The sequence below is a fragment of the Tamandua tetradactyla genome, chromosome 5 (genome assembly GCF_023851605.1).
Source record: "Tamandua tetradactyla isolate mTamTet1 chromosome 5, mTamTet1.pri, whole genome shotgun sequence".
NCBI classification, from domain to species: Eukaryota; Metazoa; Chordata; class Mammalia; order Pilosa; family Myrmecophagidae; genus Tamandua; species Tamandua tetradactyla.
In genome coordinates, this window is record NC_135331.1 from 8,681,065 (window position 1) to 8,699,734 (window position 18,670).

The 18,670-nt window shown below is 37.0% G+C and overlaps 1 protein-coding gene across 6 annotated transcripts in view; it reads left to right on the forward strand.

Annotated features, from left to right (window-relative positions):
• SBNO1 (strawberry notch homolog 1) overlaps positions 1 to 17,946 on the forward strand; it is a 59,194-nt gene extending 41,248 nt beyond the window's left edge. For 5 of the 6 annotated variants that reach the window (XM_077159643.1, XM_077159647.1, XM_077159646.1 and 2 more), the window contains exons 29-32: positions 7,241 to 7,378; positions 8,204 to 8,280; positions 9,607 to 9,800; positions 11,179 to 17,946. In XM_077159643.1, coding sequence (XP_077015758.1) covers positions 7,241 to 7,378; positions 8,204 to 8,280; positions 9,607 to 9,800; positions 11,179 to 11,321 — 552 coding nt within the window. In that variant the 3' untranslated portion in view covers positions 11,322 to 17,946. Of the gene's footprint in view, positions 1 to 4,462; positions 5,006 to 7,240; positions 7,379 to 8,203; positions 8,281 to 9,606; positions 9,801 to 11,178 lie in introns of those variants that run through there. The other variant, XM_077159648.1, reaches the window with a different exon arrangement.
• The last annotated feature ends 724 nt before the right edge of the window (positions 17,947 to 18,670 follow it).

Sequence of the window (18,670 nt, forward strand, 5' to 3'; positions counted from 1 at the left end):
TCACATTGTGAAAGCTCTATCATTATATAATCATCATCAAGAAACATGGCTACTGGAATACAGCTCTACATTTTCAGGCAGTTCCCTCCAGCCTCTCGGTTACATCTTGACTAACAAGGTGTATCTACTTAACGCGTAAAAATAACCTCCAGGATAACCTCTCGACTCTGTTTGGAATCTCTCAGCCATTGCCACTTTGTCTCATTTCTCTCTTCCCCATTTTGGTCAAGAAGGTTTTCTCAATCCCTTGATGCTGAGTCTCAGCTCATTCTAGGATTTCTGTCCCACGTTGCCAGAAAGGTCCACACCCCTGGGAGTCATGTCCCACGTAGACAGGGGGAGGGTGGTGAGATTGCTTGTTGTGTTGGCTGGAGAGAGAGACCACATCTGAGCAACAGAAGAGGTTCTCTTGGGGGTAACTCTTAGGCCTAAATTTTAAGTAGACTTGACCTATCCTTTGTGGGGTTAAGTTTCATATGAATGAACCCCAAGATTGGGGGCTCAGCCTATAGCTTTGGTTGTCCCCACTGCTTGTGAGAATATCAAGAATTCAACTTGGGGAAGTTGAATTTCTCCCCGTTCTCACCATTCCCCGAAGGGGACTTTGCAAATATTTTTCCACTCACTGATCGAATCTCTCTGGAATTCATTGGGGCATCATTCTGGACAAACCAACAAAATCTCATGTCCTTCCTGAGATTCCAAGTACTTATGGTTAACAACCACTCTTGATGGATTACATCTCCAGGGAAATGACCTAATTATAGTTTCAAATGTACAGTATTGAATAGGGATTAGAAGAAATGGCTGCCTTTACAAAATGGAATTAAGATTAAAACATGGCTTTTCTAGGGTACATCCATCCTTTCAAACCAGCACATACCTTAACTAAGAAAATAATATCTATATAATGCGTAAGAATAACCTCCAGGATAACCTCTCGACTCTGTTTGAATTCTGTCAGCTGTTGACACTTTATTTTGTCTCATTTCTCTCTTCCCCCTTTTGGTCTAGAAAGTTTTCTCCAACCCTTGATGCTGAGTCCCAACTCATTCTAGGATTTCTGTCCCACATTGCCAGGAAGGTTTACACCCCTGGGAGTCATGTCTCATGTAGAGAGGGGGAGGGCAGTAAGTTGGCTTGTCTTATTGGCTGAGAGAGAGAGAGAGAGAGAGAGAGACCACTGAGCAACAAAAGAGGTTCTCTGGGGGGGTGACTCTTAGGCGTAATTTTAAGTAGATTTAGCCTATGCTTTGTGGGTATAAGTTCCATATAAAACCCCATTGTGATTAGTTTAAATATTAACGATTCAGATATATGATTTTAAACTGGCATTGTAATTATTTGTTTGCCTGTTTATTTTTCTCTTTTTTGGTTATCTACTGTAATTGAGGGTTTGTCCATTTAGGTACATTTTTACTTACTATGTTTGAGGAATATTGTTAGATGCATGCATTATTAGAATTTGTATATACTCTGAGTTAACTAAATTTTCTTTCCCCTATAATATTGACTTCCTTTAGTCTTAATGATGCTTTATGTCTTAAAGATTTCATTTGTCAGTTACTAGGGTAACTACATTCTTTTGGTTAGTGTTTTCCTATGGACAGAGCTAGGAGGAGGGGAGTGAGTGCATGTGTGTCTTCAAACACACATATATATACCCACATCATACAACATCTTAAGTTCATATTGATTTGTCCTATTCAAATTCAAGCCTCATTTATGTATGATCTGTAGCTACTTTCATCCACACCAAGACCTTTGTTCTCAAGGACACACAGAATGATAAAATACCTTCCATATTATCACTCTAATGTGATTCCTGAAAGCAGTTTTTTTTTTAACTTTTGATCTTTCTGTTCTACATATATAATCAATAATTCACAATATCATCACATAGTTGCATATTCATCATCATGATAATTTCTTGAAACATTTGCATCTATTCAGAAAAAGAAAACAAAAAAATTCATACATACCATACCCCTCACCCCGCCCCCTCACCGATCACCAGCATTTCAATCTAAATTTATTTAACATTTGTTAGCCCTGTTATTCATCTTTATTCCCTATGTTTTACTCGTCTGTTGATAAGGTAGATAAAAGGAGCATCAGACACAAGGTTTCACAATCACACAGTCACATTGTGAACGCTATATCATTATACAGTCATTTTCAAGAAACATGGCTACTGGAACACAGCTGCACATTTTCAGGCAGTTCCCTCCAGCCTCTCCACTACATTTTGACTAACAAGGTGATATCTATTTAATGCATAAGAATAACCTCCAGGATAATTTCTCGACTCTGTTTGGAATCTCTCAGCCATTGGCACTTTATTTTGTCTCATTTCACTCTTCCCCCTTTTGGTCAAGAAAGTTTTCTCAATCCCCTGATGCTGAGTCTCAGCTCATTCCAGGATTTCTGTCTCATGTTGCCAGTAAGGTCCACACCCCTGGGAGTCATATCCCACATAGACAGGGGGAGGGTAGTGAGTTTGCTTGTTGTGTTGGCTGGAGAGAGAGGCCACATCTGAGCAACAAAAGAGGTTCTCTTGGGGGTGACTCTTAGGCCTAATTTTAACTAGGCTTGACCTATCCTTTGTGGGGTTAAGTTTCATATGAACAAACCCCAAGATTGGGGGCTCAACCTATAGCTTTCGTTGTCCCCACTGCTTGTGAGAATATCAAGAATTCAACGTGGGGAAGCTGAATCTGCAAGCAGTTTTTAATTTAAAAAATTTCTCATTTTCTCATTTCATTTAGGACATCTATTTTAAAAACACCAAAACTGGATTCTCACCCTATGTTAGAAGAACAGGAGGTAAAGGATGCCAGGGAGACCCCTTTCTTTAATGGGTGCATTTCAAAGGATTATGTCTGTTTTAAATATCTTCATTGTCAGCACCTGTAGCAGTTAAATACTTCACCATTTTCCTTTTAACTTTTTAAATCTTAGTGCTACAAAGTAATATTTAATGTGCACCACTCACTCGCTAGTCCTTCAGTTAGTATGTCTAGTCATTTTGTCTGAAGCTCATTCTGTAGTAGATTTGTCAAGAAGGGCTTATGGGAACATTACTCCCTGAGTTCTTGCAGGCTGATGAGTTGTCTGTGCTCTTTGTACTTCAAAGACAGTTTTGCTGGATATGAAATCTTTGGTTCACATTTTCTTTTCTCCAGTATCTTAAATATGCTACTACTCATTCTTCTGGGATAAAGGGATAAAGGATTGTTGTTAAAGTTTGATGATCATCTAAATATTGTTTTGGTTTTAAGTTGTTCTTTTTGCCTGCAGGCCCAGAGGATTTTATTTTTTCTTTAAAGGTTTAGTAATTGTGTTAGAATGTATTGTGGTGTTAGTCATTTTGAGCTGATATTCCCAAATACATGGTGTGTTCTTTCAACATGTTGTTTAAAATGTTTCATTTTAAAATATTTTCTGAATTATATTTTTAGTATTCTTTTTCCTTGGGCTCCCACTGCCACCACCACCACCACCATTGTCATCCTCCTGGTCCCAGAACTCGTGTTATTCATATATTAGATCTTCTCTGCCCATCTTAATGTTAGTTTTTTCTTGAATCCTTTTCATCTCTCTCTTCTTTTTTCTGGTTTAAAATTCCTGTTTTTACAAAGTCTTTCTTAGAGGCATTATTATATATACTGTTGGGTTTATTACCTCTGAGTTCCTTCTTGTTTTAATTTCACTTCCTAAATAATTTTTTCTTTTATGTCTAATTCTTTCTTGCATTTTATCTATTGAATTTTTCTAATTCTGACTCATGTTTTTCCATGTTTTGCATCATTTTAAAAGATATATTTTAGCTTATTTTTAAATGGTAGGTTGCAGTTTTGTTCTCTTATGTAGGCCTAACTTGCTGGTGAGGGTTGGTTTTTATCTAAAGGACTTTTTCTCGTTATTCATTTTTTCCCTCATTAAAACCTTATATCAGATTTGACCTCAATCTTTTCTGTTATTTGTAAGGAAAATTAGTTTTTCCTTAAGGAAATGGCATGGAGAAGGCTTGGTTCTGGATAGTTTTTTTAACTTTGAAAGTTCCTCTTTATTCATTTTTTTGTAGTGCTCAAGAATCGGTTGCTTACTTTCTGAAATTTGACTTGGTTCACATTCAAATTCCAGTTCAAAGTCTTGTTCCTTACTCACAGTGTAACCATTAAGTTATTTAACCCCCTTAAGTTTCTTCCCTAATCTTTAAAATGGAAATAGTAATAGCACCTCCTGCCTCCTAGGGCTTGATGAGATTTGAACAAACCAATTCAACTATGTACTGTCTGTGCTTAGAACAACGCCTGAAGTAGAGTAAGGTGCAATTTTTGTTAGCTTTTGGTACTTCTACTCCTCCTCTTAACACAATTTGTATCCTCCTGAATATTATGTGCTCAACTTGGCTGTCCTGTGAGGTAGGCATTGGTGTTCATTATTACTCTCTTTGCAGATGAGGAAAATGAGCTCAGAGCAGTTAAGTAAATTTTGCAAAGGCCACGGAGCTGTTAAGTCATGGAATCCGGGTGGATCCTGGTCTCTGGCTTTAGAGTTAGCTAACTCCCTGGTTCCTCGTGTGTTCATACAAAGGATTCATTACTTGTTGGATCAACTCAAAGGCGAATGGATGTAAAAATGTCATGGGAAACATCGTCACTTCTCCCCTCCAAGAATTTGCAATTCTGATTTGTAAATAAATAATGTGGAAAATGGTATTCTTTGTCAGGTTCATTATGCTTCTATATCATGGCTAGGATATACACCTTTAAAGAAGAATGTTAGTCTTGAGAGGTGAAAATTGCATGTTTTTTTTTTATCAGATCAGGAGGGATTGGATTAACTTTGCCAGTATCCTAGGAGTTAGTATTTTTTGCTACTTTTGGAATATTGGTATTTTAAAAAATTCTCTCCCATTTTGAAATATTTAACTACTTTTCTCCCCCCTTTTACAAGTTTCAGACGTTTGCAGAACCAGTGTGTGGGGTTTTTTTTTTTTGGATGCATAGTCCCGGAATCGAACCTGGGTCTCCTGCATGGAAGGTGGGCATTCTAACCACTGACCCATGCACCCCTCCAGTGTGTGTCTTTAACAACAATAAAGAACAGTTTTAAAGGAAAGAAGATCGAATGATATCACTTTCTTTCAAGTCCATGTCTATATACAGTCAGCTTTTACATAGTTCCCTAATACACTACTCTGCTTTTTTGTTTGTTGTCTGTAATTTATTTTTTTTTAAAATTAAACTAATATGTAAGCATGGTTTGACTAATCAGAAGTAATTAATACAAGAGATATAATGAATAAACCAGCCCCTGCTCCACCCTTCTCATACAGAATCTGAATCCCCAATCTCAGTTGTTGCAACTATTTCTTCTGTAATGCCATATTTCCAATAACATGCCATGTGCTACTCTTTCTAGATATATTTTCATTTTTACATATTATCTATTAACATCCCACTCGGGGTAATGAGGTAGTTCTTTTAATTCAGCCTTTTAATTTGAGATAATTATAGGTTCACATGCAGTTGTAAGAAATAATACTGAGATATTCCTTGATCACTTTGTCTGATTTCCCCAATGGAAGCTTTGCAGAACTGGAGTATAATGTCATAACCAGAATCTTGACATTGATCTAATTTATGGATCTTATTCATGTTTCCCCCAGATGAAATTTCAGTTCTTCACACAGAGTATTGTTTTTAATTTGAAATTATTGCCATTATGTAAATGCTATTAGATTTTGAGGAGAGACCTGCTTCTCAGCTTTCCTTGAGTGAAAGGATGTGGCAGCACTGCTCCTTTGTTCCTTTGTGGCAGCAATTTTAGTATATGTGTTCTGAAGACGGCAATCGACTGGAAGTAAACCATGGTCTCTCCAGAAGGGGCATCGTCCGTTAAGGTTTGCCTTCGAGCCACTATAGTTTCAAGCAAACATGCTTTTGCAATGTGTTTATTTAACATTAGGGAAACCATGTTAGAATCCATTTATTTTCACGATAGTGTGGTCATAAAATTAACATGACACTCTCAAGACTATAAGCATCAACTGATAAAAAAATTTGAAATGTAATTTTTACCTTAACCATTATTTTATGACTTGTGCAGTAATTGTATGAATAGTGTTTCAAATCACTTGAACAAGTAAAAGACAAGGGATCTTGATTTTCATGAAAAGAAAGAGAAAATATTGTCTTTCTCTTTTTTTTGATTTTTGAAATATCTTAATACGAAAAGTTAGCAACTCAATGAACAATGGCTTATTATATGGAGGAGCTGGGAAAATACCTTTTCTTTGAACTTTTCTCTTTCCTTCAGTTTAGCTTCATAAATTATTGCTTAGAAACTGTTCACTGTCCTTTAAAGTGGAAACTAATTTTCTAATCTTGTTTTCCTTTGAATTAAATAGGTCTTTTTTAAACTCCTTAAGGTTTTTCTCATAGATCCAACTTAAAAAATAATTAAAATCACACAACTTCCATTGTTTGTCTTGTGCATCCTTTTCTTTCCATTTCTACGAACATATTTATTATTTGTTCAGCGCTTCAGCTTTCTACTGCCATAATTTCACTGTTTACCAAACCCCATGTCTGTTGTTGTCTTGCCTGCCCACTTAACAACAGTCCCAGGAAGTAACAGGTAGCACTTCTGGATGATGAGCATTCAGAGGACAGTACGACCCAAGTCATTATCTTGAAGGAAGTTTAATAGCATTGTACCTTGAAGGAGATTTCATTTTTTTCCTGATGTTTCATTATAAAAATTTAAGAACATATAGCAGAGGTGAAAGGATTTTACTGTGAATGTTGTTATACTGATTAGATTCTACTATTAATAATTTATTATACTCACTTTATCATGAGCCGTGCTGCTCATTGGGCTGTGATTCCAGGTATAGGGAACAGCACAGGCAAAATTGCCTATAATGGCCATTTTTACTTTAGACCTTATTCTAAACAGTTTTCTGAAGAACATCCTCACACTTAACTTTGTGTATCTTTGTCCTACCTCAGAATTAAGGTCAGATTATTAAACTCTATTACCCAACTGGTTGTCATCGTTTTTCATGGTTGCATATTTGTGTACTTTATTGAATCTTATAGTTCTTCAAATGATTATAATCTTATAGTTCTTCAAATGATTATATATGCAAATGATGTGATGAGACAAAAATGTACATTTTAAAATGTGCAACATGTGATCTTTATATTTCTCCACTATTTTTTAATAGATAAGAAACAATAAGAAAACTGCCATCTTAGTTAAAGAAGTGAACCCTAAAAAGAAGCTCTTCTTGGTTTATAGACCAAATACCGGGAAACAGCTCAAATTAGAAATTTATACAGATCTAAAGAAGAAATATAAGAAGGTATTTTCTTATCTGTACATTATACTGTATATGAATATTTGTTCTGTAATAAAATGTTGAAACTAGGTTCAGGAGAGCTTTGAGTTTAAATTTTGTCAATTCTGCTATTTGGTTATTGTTTTCAGAAAAAAATTTATCAAGTTTTCTTACAGTAGTATCCCAGTCATAATGTTATTATCACGGAAACTTGTAAGATTATTATTTGAAACAGCTTATGCTGTCAGAAAAGGAAGCTTCTGCTAAAATTAGAATAGTGTAGAAGGAACTAAAATCCCTTCCATTGATTCTGTTTTATTGTGAACATGCTGCTATTTTATGTTTTGCAATGTTTTCTAGAAATTGACACATGGCTATGTTATTCCTAGCATTACTATTAGTTGCTCCTTTGGTAGTGTAATCTTATGTTATCTGTGACGCCTACCATTCTCGTTTGAAAATAATTACAGTAATGGTAACTACTTGAAAAAAATTATTCCATAGGAGGAACTTTCATGGTGATTTTTACTTTTAACTGTTTGACCCATATGTAACTTTACGAATGACATTCATATTAAACCAGTAATATGAGCCAGTTTTTCTGTAGAGATGATTTTAAGTTGGCTGCCTCTGGGAGACTTTTAGAGACCAGATTAGGCAACCTGTTTATTTATTTTATTTTTTATTTTTGTACATGGGCAGGCACCGGGAATCGAACCCGGGTCCTCGGGCATGGCAGGCAGGCACTCTTACCTGCTGAGCCACCGTGGCCTGCCCTGTTTATTTAAAAGCATTGCTGTTATTTAAAACATTACCTTTTCTTGTCTTCTTTTTTTTTTTTTTTTACAGGTAGTCTCTGATGATGCTGTGGTCCATTGGTTAGATCAATATAATTCATCTGCAGATACTTGTACTCACGCTTATTGGTTTGTATTTTCATATTTCTCACCATATTCTCAAGTTTCATCAAGATTTAAACACATAAGTGTGTTCCCCCTAGGTGAATAAGCAAGTTTAGCTGTTGTTAAGCATGGTTCATTCAATCAGAAATATTTTATCACACATCTAAGAGTAGTAGTTTCCCTTTTACTCCTTATTGATCTTTTGTTATTTGCAGCCTCGCCTGTTATCTGGCAGTGGAGACTTAACTGTCATCTAAAGTGTTAGAACATTTCTCCCTCCCTTTCTTCCTTTCTCTTTTTTTTTTTTTTTAAAAAAAAATGTTATGCCATCACCAGGTCAGTTTTATTTTTAAGGCTAGGGAACTTCTAAGAAACGAAAGGCATTCCTAAAGTATACCAGAAAATTATGTTGTGTCCTGGAGCTGATCGTACTGCTGCTAGGGTAACCAGAGACGATTCTTTCAAGTCATTACACACTGCAGTATTCAGTTCAGAAGCTTGTGGAGAGTATTTTAATAGCCTACAGCTCTTAATTCTCTCTTGACTGTTTTTCCGCATTGAAAGAGAATTTTAAGGTATAAATGAATTTTAGTCAGATTTTTTTCTTTTTTTAGGACTTGCAGGTAGAGATGTTTGCTTTGATCTAAGCAATGTTTTTGTTTGTTTTCATTTTGAGAACAAATTGTTGTTGTTGAAAATTAACTTAGAAAAAGCCTTTAAAGTTAAGTATTTTTTAAATGAACCTATGAAAGTCCTCTGTAGAAATATTTGCTTTGAATTTTAGCAAGAAAAGTTCCTAAATATGTAAATATAGCACTGTCTATTAAATTAATCTTGAATTACTATTGGAAAGACATAGTTTTCTGTGAATTGTGTAAATAACTTTAACCATAAAATACTGATTTGTTGCTTTTTCTCAGTTTAAAAGATGTATATATGGTATGTTTTTGTTTGCTGGAGCCTTTTCCATTTATTTGATTTAGAGCAATGTATTGATGGTTTAATAATATAGAAATAACTGGTAGGATTATTTTTTATGTTAGCATTAATACAATGAGGTAATAGATATTAAAATGCTTAAATGAATACCAAAACCAGTAAATCAGCTCTTTCACAGGGAGTCAGGTCCCAGAAATAGCTGTCTTACTAATAATCAGTTGCCATTCCTTAGATTGGAAAGGGTACTGCAACATGCCAAAAGAATTAAAATCTAAGAATCAGTTAGTAAATGCATTTGAAATTTGGATGGCCTTGTGAGCCTTTTATATGTTTGTATGTTTGTGTGTATGTATATATATATACATATATATATATATGCAAATATTCTTTTTTTCTCTCTGTTCATCCCAGGCGCGGCAATTGTAAAAAAGCAAGCTTGGGGTTAATTTGTGAAATAGGTCTTCGTTGCCGCACATATTATGTATTGTGTGGTTCTGTACTGAGTGTCTGGACAAAAGTTGAGGGTGTTCTGGCATCTGTCAGTGGCACAAATGTGAAAATGCAGATAGTTCGTCTAAGAACAGAGGATGGACAGCGGATTGTAGGTGAGTCTAATTTTTGTTTTGTTTTGAATTGTGGGGAAGAATCAGATTCCGCTTTTTTCTCATTTTGCTTTTAACATCTTAGAACCTTAGCATCAATTCCAGTAGTAGGTGTTGAGTTTGATTTATATGTTTTTGAAAAGTTGAGCAGAAGTTAAGCTTTTGAAAGGACATCATTGATTGTGGCCAAAGTTAGGATGGGATGATGTATTTTATGCTGCTCTCAGCTACTCTTGCTCCCCTTTCTCACTGATGCTGTCTTTAGGGCTCTGGTGCGAAGGCTGAGCACTGGCTCTTGCTCAGGAGTCTCCAAAGCCTACCATTTTATGTTCCTTGAGCCAGATTAAGGCTGTGGAACTCAAAGCTACTGTACACATAGGATGATTTGGAGTCATGCAGGGAGCAAGGGCAAACTAGGCTAGCTGTTCTCAAATTTGCTCAACTGCAGATTTCACAGGAATCAGTTTGCACTTTGCCTATTCTTCGTCTTTGTTTCATTTGTGGCAACCTTCTTCTGTAGCATGGATTGCAGGTTGGCAGCCTGTGAGATAAAGTTAGTTCATGAATATTTTGTTTGATCAGCTAGCATTTTTGGTTGTTGCAAGTTTTAACTTGAAGTAATGGTCAAAATTTTTAAATTTTTGAATCAAGATATTTCATATAAAATATTCATATAGGGGTACACGGGTAGTTCAGTGTTAGAATGTCTGCCTTCCATGCACCTTAAAAAAATAAGATAAAATAAAAATATTCATATAAAAGAAATATTACATTCATATACTAATATTTCATATATAGTCTGGCTTCCCAACTTCTTTTTTAAAAAGCTTGTTTTCCTGGAACATTGGGCCTTTCCATTGTCTCACATGGCAGGAGTTAGTTCCCTTACCTAGGCCATATTCTTGCCTGTTCGCAGACATCTTCCCTAGGCCCACTTAGAAGTTCCCTGTCCCAGTTAACACTTGAATGTGCTGTTTCTGTACTCTTTTTGGAGTACAGGGAATAGAAAGAAGGTGGTGGTTGCACACATCTGTGGAGCTGCAAAGATAGATAGTAAGTAGATATAAAGGTACTCGGTGTGATCTACTTCATCCTCCAGTAAGAAGATGATGTTGTACTAGACACATCCAGATTGCTTGCTCGGTTATTTTTGCATAGCACTGCTAAAGAATCAGCTTACTTCTGAATGGGCATCTCAGCTATTAGATGTTCATTTAATTTTAGGTATTAGATATTCTTTTAATTTTGTCATGGCATTTTTGTTCATTATGTGTAATGCTTTGCCTCATTTAGAATCTGCTGTGAAATTACAGCAGTGTGGTCTAAAATACAGTGTGGTCTCTCTGAATGTAACTTTATGAATTCTTCTTATTAATTGCAGGTTTAATCATTCCGGCAAATTGTGTGTCTCCTCTTGTAAATCTCCTGTCAACCTCAGACCAGTCTCAACAGCTTGCGGTCCAGCAGAAACAGCTTTGGCAGCAGCACCATCCACAAAGCATCACCAACTTGAGCAATGCATAAAGAACAGACAGGTTTCAACATGGACGTATCTGAAATACTGTTGAGGCTTATCATTTGCATAAAAATCAGGGACAGTTTCCAAAGAATTATAAGTTTTTCTCAGTTGTGCTCTGTCTAGTTAATTTTGGGGGGAATAAAGACAGACCTGGAATAGATAGCAACTCTGAAAATCAGCAGTGCCGATGGTGGTACATCTGTCTTTCCTTTTGCTTTTCCCTTGGTACTTCCCATTTGTTTTTACTTTGGGTGAGCAGAGGGGTATTTGCGCGCGTGTGCGTGTGTGTTAGTCTGTTTGTTGGTGAATTTCTTAAAGGCTGCAAACCGCACTTGGTTTGAAATGCTTGGAACTTCCCACATTGGCTTTACTTTCTGTTACACAGTGCTCAGGGTTAACGCAGTCCATCCATGCTGTTGCTGGGGGAGTTATCCCCAGATGCATGTATTTTAAGTCTATAAATATAGAAAATGTATATTGGTTTCTTTTTCCAACTTATTAAACACTAGGTTTATTAAAGCATGAGATGAAAGTTTGCATATCATGCATTCAGGTTCTTTTCTAGTTTTTGTTCTGAAAGTGCATGTCTTTGAAAGCATGCGTAAACAAAATTAACACAGAAGTCAAGTAACAGAGAAACACATTTGTAGCTGTACAGCCTTGGTTATTGCATTTTTATAGTGTTTATACCCAGATATTGCTTCTGATCCTGTGAGCCCCTCCCCCATTCTCCTTCTTGCCCTAGTTTTCCTGTCAAAGTAATGAGTACATACACATTTTGGTGATAAAACTCTTAAAAGTTAATTTTAATATACTTACAATATTCCTCACATGTGCTGCAAAAATGGCTACAAGCCTATTTTTCTTAAAATTACATTTTCTTTAACTAAAAAATAGTTTTAAGAAGTGCAAATTGACTTCCATCTTGCAGTCTTTTTTTACTTCAAAATCCTTATTTGCTTTGTCACCCATAAAAAAGAAACCTTACTTGAGTTGTAAACTAGACAATGAGGAAACACTTGAGGCTTCTGCTGTATGTTTTTTTGTTATTGTTGTTACCCAGTAACTTGAATATTGTTTAATGTGTTGTAAGACATTGTAGAGTTTATCTCAAGCTGTTAAAAATGGTAATGTACAAATGTGAATAGACACTTATCTATAATATGGGTAAGTTTTGTTTCACCTATAATAGATGTTTATAAACAAGTGAGGGGACAATTGGTCTTTTTGTTTACTTTTTTCCCTTTTTTTTTTTTGCTTGCACAGGTTGCACTATTGAGAAATTGAGATTGTATAAACCTGATCAAAAGCTGCAAGATAACCAAAATCTTGTAGATGTCAAATAAAAAGTTGTTATACTAACAAGAAGTGGACTCTTGTTTGGGTCCTCACCACCTTAGAGTAGTCTCAGACGGGGGTTCTGCAGAACTTGTGTGTTGCCTCAGCATTCCAGGTAGCCTTATATTTTGGCTAAAAACCTACCCCTAAAAATTAAGATGGTGTTGAAGAAGGGGTAAAATGATAGTATTTTAAAATGTTTTTCAAGTTGCATTGTTCTCATTTGTCCCTTTTGTAAATTCTCACAAAATCAGATGAGAGATATATGTTAAGGAATGGAAAGCTAGGGCTTTTGTTCTCTTCAAGCCTGAATTTGGTTCGTTGAGTTTTCCATAAACTTCTGTTTGTATTTATTTATTCTTGGTGTCTAAAAGAGCGAATCGAGCATAACTTCTGTTCTTTGGCACATTTTGCCCAGTGGATGCAACTTTTATCCTCAGTCCAGTCCATGTATCTCAGGCAGTGATCCATTTGAATATCAAATAATTTCCCTTATAGGCCACTAGACCCAGCCTGCAACCAAGAGCAGATTCTTCCCCTTTAATTCAACCAAACTTCCCAGGGCTTCTATTTTAAACCAATACTCCTATCATTTTCCATAAGTATTTGAAGTGAAATGGAACTATACAAAGGCAGCATAACAAACTTGCCTCCCTCCTCGGGCATGAGACGGCAGGATGGGGAGAATAGACTCTCACAGAGCGTTAGCCCAACTTCCCCATCTTGGGGGATGGTGTGTATGTGTGTGTCTTTGTCTATCTTTTTAGGAGGTTATGGGTTTGTTTTTTTTTTTTTAGTTTCTTTCAAAGCAACATCAATATGAGAGTTCTTTAGCATGCATTTAATTGACCCCCACAGTTGATGATGTAATGTTTGCTCTTGGAATAGCTATATGATATAATGGGGCATATGTTTGTTTTGTTTCTTTCTAGAAAGAAAGGCTAAAAAAGCCTTTCTTTTTTCTTTTCGTTTTTTTAATAAGGTCCAGAATGGCCTGTGAAAACTCCCTCAAAGTAGACCTCAGAAAGGCAGTCAGTGTAAATGGTGGGTCACTGAGGTACCACATGTCCACGCCCATCAGGGTGTGGTGTGTGTGTGCCCACCCTCATTCTAGTGCCCATCCCCCTCTCTGGAGGTGAGCACATGACCTTTACACTGTGCCCTTTATAAAAGTCAGCTAGTTCAGGTTGGCCAACATGGGAGAAGACCCCAACATTTAGGTCCTCCTTTATCAAATAATCAAGTCTTAACAACAGCTAAACTTGTATGAAATGGGTCCATTATTTCAGGATCTAAATGCCTCATCTGAACCCAGAGGCCTTGTTTCACCTGTTGTGAATCCACTTGGCCTCGGCAATGCCTTGTTTCCCTTTTTAGCAATATGGCTCTGAGCACAAAGATTTGATTATAAATCATGTTAATGTTTTCAGAGTTTACAGTGTTGATTGTACTGAAAACCAGTTTCAGAGTCCAGAGCTGCTCAGATGTTATCTCTTGGGGAATTAGTTTTCCCTTAATTTAGCAACCTCCACACCACAAGGTCTCTATCTGCAGTTTAGTAGAATTATCCAGATAGTCTATCAGTGATGTATATTCATAAAAGTATTGACAGTGAAAATCTTTAAATGTAACTTGGTCAGAAAGTAGATATGTCAACTCAAAAATTTTCCCTTTTTGCTGCTAGATTGCAGATACACTCATCAATCTCTTTCTTTACATGTGTGTATAAATTAGCAAGACTTGCATCCAAAGCATTATAGTAGTATGTGTGTGTGTGTGTGTGTGTGTGTGTGTATATTCCAACCCAATTTAATTAGCACTTCAGAGAACTTTTTGAGTTGCAATAATAAACCTTTTCGTTTCAGTTTGCTTTATCTGTGGAGGTAAAAGTTCTAGGTTACCCAGCACCAGGGGAATATAATCTTTTAGAGGCACAGTTTTCTGGCCAATGCTCAATTTCCCGTGGGTTGTTCATTTCCCATTCTTCATGTGAATGCTGATGGAACAACTTCCACAGGCAAGAGCAGAAAGTGCTGGTCCGCATTTACAGTTGTATAGTGGAAGGGCACTTCCTTCAACCTCCTTGCACCCTACCTGCCACCTTGCAGTTTAACAAGAGGGGAAAAAGCAATAGATTAGAACTGATTGATTCATCTCAGTTTATGAAGGTAGGGGCAGAGAAGTTTTTTCCCCTTGGATCCTTTTCTTGATAGTTGGTAGAAGATGAGGAGAAGGCCCTTAAGCAAGTCTTGTCATTTAAAAATTTTACCCGAGTGATATTTGATAGTTCCTAAGAATGGTGCTACATCAGAGTTACTTTCAAGCTGGGATCCAGTTAATGGATATTTAGTTAGTTCAGGCATCTTCAGTGGCATAAGCAACCACTGTGATGATGGGCTTTACTTGGCTACCGGTACCTCCTCTTGTCTGGTCTCCCCAGCTAACCCAGTACCCATGCACACCTGCTGCTGCACACTTCCCTGCTGAATGTAGCAAGCATTCCATGTTGCAGCTACAGATGAGAGCAAAACCCATGTTAGAAAAACTTCCTCGTTGATGCCAGTTGTCTAATAAAAATGTAGTGTCTTTTATAGGCTTATAAATTAAGGAAACACATCTAAATACCTGCAGCTCAAGCTGGCTAAGTAGTTTTTTGTGAGTACTTGAGGTGAAATCCAAAACCCATCATCCACCAATTTCATGTTGTACTTATATATATGTATATAGATGTGTATAAATAGAAATGTTGAGTTCTTTTGAATTCTGAATGTAAATATTTCTTGTAAATTGAGACCCTACCTGCTTGTTTTCTCCTTTTCCTTCCTCCCCTCAATCCTATTTATTCTCTTAATGACTTCCAATATGGGGCATCTTTTTTTTTTCTTTTTAATGTAGAAAAAGTATGAGAAATTCTCAGTTGAATTTGTTCATATATTTTAGAGTTTGGTTCTGCATCTTTAGAATTTCTATGTTTGTTTTGTGTTAATATTTTTCAACATGCCTGATTGTTTTGCATTTTTATTACGAATTTTTACTGTGTGCAATGCATTGTATTGGGGGGAAATGTACTTGAGTGCAATTCTGATACTGTCATTATATGACTAGTTATGCTCATTTATTTTGTTCTTTGGAAGCTATAGTGAGCCTGATGTTTTCACATTAAAAAAGAAAAAAAAAATGAAAACAAACTCTTCCCTTTAAGCTCCTCTAACTTCTTCAGTGCATTTGGGATCAAACTCTAGCTCCTCGGTAAACCACTCCTTGTTCCTCCTACCCTTGCAATATTTAAGGCCTGAACCAAATCCTTCATCTGTGTGGCTCTCCACCTAATAGGAAAATCTTACAGATTTAAAACAGTGATTTTGGCATTCTGCTGCCTCAAATTTCCTGTGTTTTTTTAAGAAATTGGCCCTGTACTTTTAGCCAACAAGTAATGATCAGAAATTTACTTAGTAGTGAACGCAGGTAATCTGCATTTGCGATAACCTATTCAAAAGATATTTATAGCAGAGTAGGGAGGCAGGCCTGGTAGTACCTACCGGTATCTATATTGGCAGCTGATGTTAGAGAATGTACATTAAGGAGCACTCATCCTCCAAAAGGGTGCTGCTGAGGAGGCTTCCAAAGGCTTTCAGCTCATAGGTTGATTCTGTGCCAGAAGGTAGAATGAACAGTTACCTACTTAAGAACTGGCGATAGGATCCCCTGAACTGCTTCTTTCTACCATTGTACTGGTGGCTTGAGCTTGGCCGAGGAGCAGAGCTGAGCTGGATTAGGCATTTCACCTCTCTTTCCCTGGCTTCTTTCTTTTTTCCCCCCACAGGCAGACACTGGGAATCGAACCGGGTCTCTGGCGTGGTAGGTGAGAACTCTGCCTGCTGAGCCACTGTGGCCCACCTCATTTTTAACTATTAGTCTTGGCAGTAGGAAAAGCAGGGGTGTGGTTCATGAAAATGGTGGGAATAATCACTGGGAAGTAAGCTTTTATTTATTTATTTTTTTAAATAGAATTTACGTCTTTAAGAAATCGAACCTCTGTAACTTTCAGGAAAGATTGCTGTGAGCATTTTTTTGATTTTTCATTTATGTACAAGTTTCATTCATTATTGTTCAACTTCATAGGTGGGTTAGTTGAACATTTGAGTTATCTGTGTTCAGTAAGACTTGGAAACTTAATTTATCCTGAATTAGGATCTGTCATAAATTTCCTCCAGTGTGAAACCCCGTTCAAATATGCCTCTTTTCCTCTGGCATCCATGGGGTGCTTGTGCCTTGTGGTTCACAGTAGCAGCGACAGAGCTGCAGCAGTATGGCGGAACACAGTTAACCGAGACTAGTCCTTTAGTGCACAGGTGACCAAGGGGTGCAGCCATGAATCCAGGCCACTGGGTCAGAGGCACCCTAAGTGAGAGCTCCCTTAACTTCCCTTGTTGGCACTGAGGCCTATTCATGTGTTGAGCAAACATTTCTGGCCAAAATATACCCCTTGGGGCTACTTGCTTGACAGTATTTGTGGCACTGAAGAGGATAAAGAAGCTTGAGCCTTCTTTCTGACTTCCATTTTCCGGGGCAGAGAGAGCTTTTTTTCTATGTAGCACATTGCAGTCTCACTACTATCAGAAAAAATCATCATCCCTTTCATGGTTTATACTGAATTTGCAAACTACTGATATTATTTTTCAATAACCACTTGTATCTACCATCAACCATGAGAGGTGGGAAGAGGTACACTGTATCTCTGCAATAAAACTTTTGCCAGGTTCTACCTCTGCTGAGCAAAGGATACTTTTATACGTAGGCATAGATCTTCCTCCTTTACTAATCTGACATGGTGCATCTTGAGACAATAACATATGATGGAATCCAAAGACAATTTGAAACAAAGGTGGATGTAAACTCCTGGTTTGTTTTTATTTCGTTCTCTTTTTTTAAACCTCCCTTTTTATATTGCTACTCTGTTTTGGTGTCTCTGTCAGTGTATGAAGGGTACGCACTGTTCTAAAGATACTGCACTGCTTCTTTCAGCCTTTCACAGTAATTCAGTACCAAGTGTCCAGAAACTATTGTTCCAGCCATTTTGATGTGTAACTTAGAAAATTGGGTTTCATGCAATAAAAATGTATTGGCTGCATTTAGCAAGGTTTATCCTTTTAAGGAAAAGTGATCAACCATGAAGCATAACAAATTCTGTATTTAGTTTTTTGTTTTTATGTTTGTTTGTTTTTTTGTTATTGTGTTTTGTTTTTCTTTTTTTTTGTAAGATTCTTAAATAAATTAAACTGGCTAATATAATTATTTTCCTGTGCTTCCTTTGTCTGGGTTCAGAGTTCCTGTTTGAGCAGGATCCCTATCACCGCACTCCCCCATAGGTCTCCTCGCCACCCATGGATTGTATTTAAGACATTCTAAAGTGCGTCTTACAGTGAGGAAAAACCCAATCCTTTTGAGAGCCGTGGCTGGCTGGGCTCAGCACTGCAAGAACCCTTGCGGCTTTGGAGCCTAAAGCTGTGCTCCTGTAACTTATCTAGCACTGCTTCTTAAGACTTGGGTGCTTGAATTTCTTGCCTGAAAGATGCCACAGAACAGCTATAGGGCCTCCTTAGCCACCAATGTCCAGAACTCCCCTATTTAAGGTTCACTCGTGCTGATGTCCCTCAGAGTATACTCATCCAGCTGGCTACTCGCAGTGTGAGCTCCACTATTGAAAAGCCCAAACACAGAAACAAGTATACAGATACCATAGTTAATACTGAAGACTTACTATATGCCAGTTGCTGTTGAATGCTTGCTGTATCATCTGCTTAGTCTGTAATCCTTCTCTCTGCTTTTCTGAGGAAGTTATTTTGTTCATAGGCTATGAATGGACCTTCTATTTCCCAGTTTTTGTGGATTTGGTGTCCTGATTTAATATTCACTTAAGTGTGTAGTAAGCTGCTGCTGGGTGCCTGACAGTGGGCCACACATTGTGATTACTCTTGGGTAACAAACTATTCCTAGTGGTGGGAGACAGTGAACA